The 8,914-nt window shown below is 39.7% G+C and overlaps 1 protein-coding gene across 1 annotated transcript; it reads left to right on the forward strand.

Annotated features, from left to right (window-relative positions):
- Positions 1 to 7,670: 7,670 nt before the first annotated feature.
- Positions 7,671 to 8,354, forward strand: LOC110308880 (uncharacterized). Its single transcript, XM_021181215.2, has one exon. The coding sequence runs from the start codon at positions 7,671 to 7,673 to the stop codon at positions 8,352 to 8,354; it is 684 nt and encodes a 227-aa protein (XP_021036874.2).
- Positions 8,355 to 8,914: the final 560 nt, after the last annotated feature.

The following is an 8,914-nucleotide window of genomic DNA, read 5'->3' on the forward strand; positions in this document are numbered from 1 at the left end:
GGTGCAGAAGATTCCATAGAAAACATGGACACAACAATCAAAGAAAACGCAAAATGCAAAAAAAGTCCTAACTCAAAACATCCAGGAAATCTAGGACACAATGAGAAGACCAAACCTAAGGATAATAGGTAGAGATGAAAATGAAGATTTTCAAAAAGGGCCAGTAAATATCTTCAACAAAATTATAGAAGAAAACTTCCCTAACCTACAGAAAGAGATGCCCATGAACATACAAGAAGCCTACAGAACACCAAATAGACTGGACCAGAAAAGAAATTACTGCCACATAATAATCAAAACATCAAATACACAAAACAAAGAAAGAATATTAAGAGCAGTAAGGGAAAATGGTCAAGTAACATATAAAGATAGACGTAATAGAATTACACCAGACTTCTCACCAGAGACTATAAAAGCCAGAAGATCCTAGACAGATGTCATACAGACCATAAGAGAACACAAATGCCAGCCCAGGCTAATATACCCAGCAAAATTTTCAATTAACATAGATGGAAAAAACAAAGTATTCTATGACAAAATCAAATTCATATAATATCTTTCCAGGAATCCAGCACTTCAAAGAACAATAAAGGGAAAATTCCAACACAAAGAGAGAAACTACACCCTGGAAAAATGAAGAAACTAACCTTTCAACAAACTTTAAAGAAGATAGCCACATGAGCAAAAGTCCTACTCCAACAACAAAAATAACAGGAAGCAAAAATTACTTTTCCATAATATCTCTTAATATCAATGGTTTAAAATTGTCAATAAAAAGACATAGACTAACCTGGTGGTTACATAAACAGCACTTAACATTTTGCTGCATACAGGAAACCCACCTTGGTGAAAAAGATAGAGACTACCTCAGAGTAAAAAACTGGAAAACAACTTTCCAAGCAAATGGTCCTAAGAAAAAGCTGGAGTAGTCTTTCTAATATCAAACAAAATCAACTTTCAACCTAAAGTTACCAAAAAAGATGAGGGACACTTCACACTCATCAAAGATAAAATCTACCAATATGAACTCTTAATTCTGAACATCTATGCTCCAAATGCAAGGGTATCTACATTCATAAAAGAAATTTTACTAAAGTTCAAAGCACACATGTGACCACACACAGTAATAGTGGAAGACTTCAACACCCCACTTCCATTATTGGACAGATCATGGAAACAGAAACTAAACAGAAACACAGTGAAACTCACAGAAGTTATGAAACAAATGGATTCAACAGATAACTATAGAACTTTTTATCCTAAAACAAAAGGAAATACATTCTTCTCAGTACCTCATGGTACCTTCTCCAAAAGTGACCATATAATTGGCATCAACAGATACAAAAATATTGAAATAATCCCATTCATCCTATCAGATCACCATGAACTAAGGCTGATCTTCAATAACAACATAAATAATAGAAAGCCCACATACAAATTGAAGATGAACAACACTCTACTCAATGATAACTTGATCAAGGAAGAAAGAAAGAAAGAAAGAAAGAAAGAAAGAAAGAAAGAAAGAAAGAAAGAAAGAAAGGAAGGAAGGAAGGAAGGAAGGAAGGAAGGAAGGAAGGAAGGAAGGAAGGAAGGAAGGAAGGAAGAAAGAAAGAAAGAAAGAAAGAAAGAAAGAAAGAAAGAAAGAAAGAAAGAAACTAAAGACATTTTAGAGTTTAATGAAAATAAAGCCAAAACATACACAAACTTATGGGACTCAATGAAAGAAGTCCTAAGAGGAAAACTCATAGCTCAGAGTGCCTCCAAAAAGAAACTGGAGTAGCTTACACTCCAGTACAGTACACTTTAAATCTCTAGAACAAAAGGAAGGAAATTCACCAAGGAGGAGTAGACATCAGTAAATAATCAAACTCAGGACTGAAATCAACCAAGTGGAAACAAAAAGAACTATACAAAGAATCAATCAAACCAGGAGTTGGAGCTTTGAGAAAATCAACAAAATAGATAAACCCTTAACCAGACTAACTGGAGGGCACAGGAACAAATTACCCTAATTAAGAAAATCAGACATGGAAAGGGACATGTAACAACAGAACCTGAAGACATCCAAAAAAAATCATCAGATCCTACTACAAAAGCCTATACTCAACAAAACTGGAAAACCTGGATGAAATGGACAATTTTCTAGACAGATACTAAGTACCAAAGTTAAATCAGGATCAGATTAATGATCTAAACAGTCCCATTTCCCATAGAGAAATAAAAAGTCCTTAATAGTCTCCTAAACAAACAAACAAAAAAACAAAACAAAACAAAACAAAACAAAACAGGACCACATGGGTTTAGTGCAGAGTTCTATCAAACATTCAAAGAAGACCTAATACAAATACTCCTCAAATTATTCCACAAAATAGAAACAGAAGGTACTCTACCAAAATCATTCTATGAAGACACAATTACTCAGATACCTAAACCACACAAAGACCCAACAAAGAGAGAGAACTTCAGACCAATTTCCCTTATGAACTTTAATGCAAAAATGCTCAATAAAATTCTAGCTAACCTAAACCAAGAACTTATCAAAATGATCATCCATCAAGATCTTGCAGGCTTCATTCCAGGGATGCATGGATGGTTCAACATATGGAAATCCATCAACATAATCCACAATATAAATAAACAAACAAAACCACATGATCATCTTGTTAGATGCTGAGAAAGCATTTGACAAAATCCAGCATCTGTTCATGATAAAAGTCTTGGAAAGATCAGGAATTCAAGACCCATACCTAAGCATGATAAAAGCAATATACAGCAAACCAGTAGCCAACATCTAATTAAATGGAGAGAAACTTGAAGCAATCCCACTAAAATCAGGGACTAGACAAGGCTGCCCACTTTCTCCCTACCTATTCAACATTGTACTTGAAGACCTAGCCAGAGCAATTCAACAACAAAAGGAGATCAAAGGGAAACAAATTTGAAAGTAAGAAGTCAAAATATCACAATTTGCATGATATGATCATATACATAAATGACCTCAAAAAATCTACTCCTAAGCCTGATAAACGTTAGCAAAATAGATGGATATAAAATTAAATCAAACAAATCAGTGCCCTTTCTCTACACAAAGGATAAAGAGACTGAGAAAGAAATTAGGGAAATAACACCCTTCATAATAGTCACAAATATTATAAAATACATTGATGTGCCTCTACCTAAGCAAGTGAAGATCTGTATAATAAGAACTTCAAGTCTCTGAAGAAATAATTCAAAGATATCAGAAGATGGAAAGATTGCCCATGCTCATGGATTGGTAGGGTTAATATAGTAAAAATGGCCATCTTGCTGAAAACAGTCTACAGATTCAATGCAATCCCCATCAAAATTCCAACTCAATTCTTCACAGAGTCAAAATAGGGCAATTTGCAAATTCATCTGAAATAACAAAAAAACTTAAACTAGCAAAAACTATTCCTAACAATAAAAAGAACTTCTAATGGAATCACAATCCCTGACCTCAACCTGTACTACAGAACAATTGTGATAAAAAAAACCACATAGTACTGGTACAGTGATAGACAGGTAGGTCAATAGAGTAGAGCTGAAGACCTTGGAATGAACACACCCACCTATTGTCACTTGATCTTTGACAAAGGAGCTAAAATCATCCAGTGGAAAAAGATAGCATTTTCAACAAATTGTCCTGGCTAAACTGGCAGTTAGCACGTAGAAGAATGCAAATGGATCCATTCTTGTCTCCTAGTACAAAGCTCAAGGACCTCCACATAAAACCACAGACACTGAAACATATAGAGGGAAAAATGGGGAAAAGCCTCAAACATATGGGCACAGGGGAAATTTTCCTGAAAGAACACTAATGACTTGTGCTGTAAGATCAAGAATTGACAAGAAGAACCTCAAAGAATTGCAAAGCTTTTGTAAGGCAAATGACACTGTTGATAAGACAAGAAGGCAATCAACAGATTGCAAAAGTTTTTTACCAATTCTAAATCTGATAGAGCGCTACTATCTAATATATACAAAAACTCAAAAAAGATAGACTCCAGAGAAACAAATAACCCTATTAAAAATGGGGTACAGAACTAAACAAAGAATTCTCAACTGAGGAATACTGAATGGCTCAGAAGCACCTAAAGAAATGTTCGCCATCCTTAGTATCAGGGAAATGCAAATGAAAATGCCACACCTGTCAGAATAGCTAACATTAAATACTCAGGTTACAGTGACAGCAGATATTGGCAAGGATGTGGAGAACGAAGAACACTCCTTCATTGCTGGTGAGATGGCAAGCTGGTACAACCACTCTGGAAATCAATTTAGTGGTTCTTCAGAAAATTGGATATATTACCACTGGAGGATCCATCAATACCGCTCCTGGGCATAAACCCAGAAGATGCTGCAACATGTAATGTAGACACATGCTCCACTATGTCCTTATCAGACTATTTATAATAGTTAGAATCTGGAAATAACCCAGATGTCGCTCAGCAGATAAATGGATACAGAAAATTAGGTATATTTGCACAACGGGGTACTATGCAGTTATTAAAATCAACAAATTTATGAAATACTTAGAAAACTGGATGTATGTGGAGGATATTATTCTGAAAGAGGTAACCCAATCACAAAAGAACACACATGATATGCACTCACTGATAAGTGGATATAAGACCAGAAGCTATAAATACCCAAGATATAATTTGCAAAACTCATAGCTGCATATGTAGCAGAGGATGGCCTAGTCAGTCATCAATGGGAGGAGAGGCCTTTGGTCTTTCGAACATCATGTGCCCCAGTACAGGGGAATGAAGGGGCCAGGAAGCAAGAGTGGCTGGGTTGGGGATCAGGGTGGTGTTGGGGAGGGTATAGGGGACATTCGGGGTAGCATTTGAAATGTAAATGAATAAAATATCAAAAAGTAAGTGAAGGAGGAAAATTACCTGAACTCTTCAACTCAGAGTCCTACCCCTCCCATCTGGAGATTGTTCCCGGAACACTCCTGAACTCTTCACCCCAGAGTACATTCCTGAACTCTTCACCCCAGAGTCCGACCCCCCCCCCCCAATTGAGAACTGTTCCAGGAACATTTTTTAGATAAAGGCTTCCTGGAACAACCCCAAGAACATTTTTGAGATAAGGGCCTCCTGGAACAACCCCAGAATGTTCCAATAGATCGGGTACATTGCCAAAATATAGGACACGACCCCTTGGTTACATAAAACCCTTGGCAAAACCCCTTAGTTACGCAAACTTGTACTTTTCCTACCCTGCTCCCCCCTTGGCTTTTTCCTATATAAGCCTGTGAAAAATTTGGGTCGGGGTCGATTCTCCTCTACACCATGCCTGGTGTATGAGTTTCGACCCCAGAGCTCTGGTTTATGTGATTTTTATGTGCTTTCTTGTTGTTGCTTTATTAAATCTTACTCTCTACATCTTAAGTTCGGTCTCAGTGTCTTCTTGGGTACGCGGCTGTCCCGAGGCTTGAGTGAGGGTCTGCCCTCCGGGGGTCTTTCATAAGAAAGAAAGAAAGAAAGAAAGAAAGAAAGAAAGAAAGAAAGAAAGAAAGAAAGAAAGAAAGAAATCACACAGGAAGGCAACCATGGAGAGAAAAAAGCTAAGAAAGAGATCAGGAGTCATAGATGCAAGCATCAGTAGCAGAGTACAAGAGATAGAAGACAGAATTTCAGGTGCAGAATATACCAGAGAAAACATTGATAATACCATAAAAATATTTTGCATTTAAAATGCAAAATGCTAAAAGCTCCTAACCCAAAACATCCAGGAAACCCAGGACACAATGAGAAGACCAAGCCTGAGGAAAATAGGTATAAGAGAGAGTGAAGATTTCCAACTTAAGGGGCCAGTAAACATCTTCAACAAAATTATAGAAGAAAACTTCTCTTACCTAAAGAGAGAGATGCACATAAACATACAAGAAGTTTACAGAACTCCAAATAGACTGGACCACAAAAGAAATTCCTCAGGTCACATAACAGTCAGAACACCAGATGCACAAAACAAAGAAAGAATATTAAAAACCAGTAAGGTAAAAGGTCAAATAACAAATACAGGCAGACCTATCAGAATTACACCAGACTTCTCACCAGACACTATGAAAGCTAGAAGATCCTGGGCAGATGTTATACACACCCTAAGAGAACACAAATGCCAGCCCAGACTACTATAATCAGCAAAACTCTCAATTACCATAGATGAAGAAACTAAGATGTTCCATGACAAAACCAAATTTACATCAAACCTTTCCACAAGTCCAGCCCTGCAAAGGATAAGAGATGGAAAACATCAACACAAGGAGGGAGACTACACTCTAAAAAGAGCAAGACAGTAATCTTCTTTCAACAAATCCAAAAGAAGATAGCCACACAAACACTAAAACTGACATCAAAAATAACAGGAGACAACAATCACTATTCCTTAATCCTTAATATCTCTGAACATTAATGGACTCAATTCTCCAATAAAGAGACATCGACTAGCAGACTGGATACACAAACAGGACACAACATTTTGCTGTGTACAGGAAACACACTTCAGTGTCAAAGACAAACACTACAGCAGAGTAAAGGGCTGGAAAACAATTTTCAAAACAAATGGTCCCAAGAAACAAGCTGGTGTAGCCATTCTAATATCGAATAGAATTGACTTTCAACCTAAAGTTATCAAGAAGGATAAGGAAGGACACTTCATACTCATCAAAGGAAAAAGATCTCCCAAGATGAACTCTCAATTCTGAATATTTATGCTCCAAATGCAAGGGCACTCACATTCATAAAAGAAAATTTACTAAAGTTCAAAGGACACATTGCACCTCACTCAATAATTGTGGGAGAATTCAACACCCCACTCTCATCAATAGACAGATCATGGAAACACAAACTACACAGAGACACAGTGAAACTAACAAAGGTTATGTACCAAATGGATTTAACAAATATCTACAGAACATTTTATCCTAAATCCAAAGAATATACTTTCTTCTCAGCACCTCATGGTATCTTCTCCAAAATTGACCGCATCTTTGGTCACAAAACAGACCTCAACAGATACAAGAAGATTGAAATAATCCCAGACATGCTATCAGATCACTATGGATGAAGGCTGGCCTTGAATGGCCACAAAAACAAGAGAGCCCACAATGTTAATAAAGAAAATATCCCATTAAAAACCAAACAAAGAGTAAAAACAAAAACAACAGCAAAGGCATCTGCAGCAGGCTGGCATCAATGTGACTGTATCAGGAAGTCACTCAAACCCAAAGGCCTCTGGGCACACCTGTGAGTGATTTTCACTTAATAAAATCATTTGAAGTGGGAAGGCCCACTTCTAGTCTGGATCTCTGAGCTGGGAGCACACACCTTTAATCCAGATTGGATTTAATTAGGGAAGCCCTACCCATAATCCAGGCCACACCTTCAGCTACAGGCCTATATAAAGAACACCAGAAAGGGAAGCCTCAGTCTTTGCGGGCTTGCTAGCAAGTATCTTCCTCCGCTGGGCTGACGTCAGACTTGATTGTGATTCCAGCATATACTGAAGATCACCTTAGACAAACGGCCCTGTGAAGTGAACAGCTACTGGACTCTTGGACGTTCTGTTCACAAGCAACCACTGTTGACTGAGCCAGACCACGGCCTGGAAGAGAGAAAGCCTTTCAGTTCAACCTGAGCATGGATGTAGAAATCCCCCATCCCGGCCCTTCCTCTCAACCGCTGGACCTCCCTACCGGGCCACAGAGCACCTCTGACAGGACATCACGATCCAAACCAAGGAAAAGGGAGCGGAAGTCCAGCAGATCAGACCGCAATTCCAGAAAGCAGACCGAAGGACCAGCTAGGATGGTGGAAGCACCCAGGAAAAGAAGACACTCTTCCAGGGACTCCAGTCAGGCCAGAACAGGAAGTGAGGGCAGCTCCCAGGGGAAAAAGAGACGCAAGACTTCCGTGAAGAAGGCCGAGCCAAAAGCCAAAGGTCACCGAGATGGATTAGCCCATTGCCCAGAACCTCGAGACACAGACCCACCACCAATTCGCAAGCGCCTGGTAAACTTTCTGCGGGACAAGACTGAGGAGATTTATAGAGACACAGTCCAGATGCAGGCGCAGCAACATGGCTCCCGGCTCAGCCCTGAGCAGCTCTCTCAGCTCAGAGAGCTCTCAGAGTCTCTGACTGCCATGGTGGGCACCTTCTACAGCATGGCCAACCAGGCAGGCTTCGCCTTCCCTGCTGAGGGCTGGCTTGTCCCAGCCCCCATGCCTGCCCAACAGGAGCTGTCTGGCAAGAAATCTCAGAATCCTTTGGTGGAGAGAGGAGAGAAGATCAAAGTTCCTGCCAGCCCAGCACACAAGTCCTGAGCCAAGGCCCTGAGGACCCTCCTAAATGGACTCACACTCTGAGACCACAAAGGACCACTCCATCTCCCCGCCTACACAGGCCTTCACCCGAGGCCTTCACTCTCTCTGTGTGAGCATGGAACCGGAGCTTCGATGAGGAGAAGAGTTCCAAGTGCTTACTCTGGATTGTGAACTGTGGTTCGCGGGGATCTAGGATTCAAGGGTTGAATCGGCCGAGCTGTACATCTATGTTGACTGAGGCAACATAAACAACAATCAAGATGAGAATCAGCCTAGGCATCTACTAATCAGGAAAATGGTGGTGCCAATCACAAAAGAACACACGTGATAGGCTCTCACTGATAAGTGGCTATTAGCCCAGAAGCTATGAAAACCCAAGGTACAATTCACGGACCACGTGATACTCAAGAAGAGGGAAGACCAAAGTGTGGATACTCTGATCCTTCTTCCAAGGGGGAACAAAACACCCACGGAAGGAGTTACGGAGACAAAGTGTGGAGCAGAGACTGAAGGAATGACCATGCAGAGATTGCCCCACCTGGTGGTCCAAACCCAGACAC

This window comes from Mus caroli, unplaced genomic scaffold (genome assembly GCF_978045245.1).
Source record: "Mus caroli unplaced genomic scaffold, Mus_caroli_1 scaffold_12, whole genome shotgun sequence".
In the NCBI taxonomy this organism is placed as follows: Eukaryota; Metazoa; Chordata; class Mammalia; order Rodentia; family Muridae; genus Mus; species Mus caroli.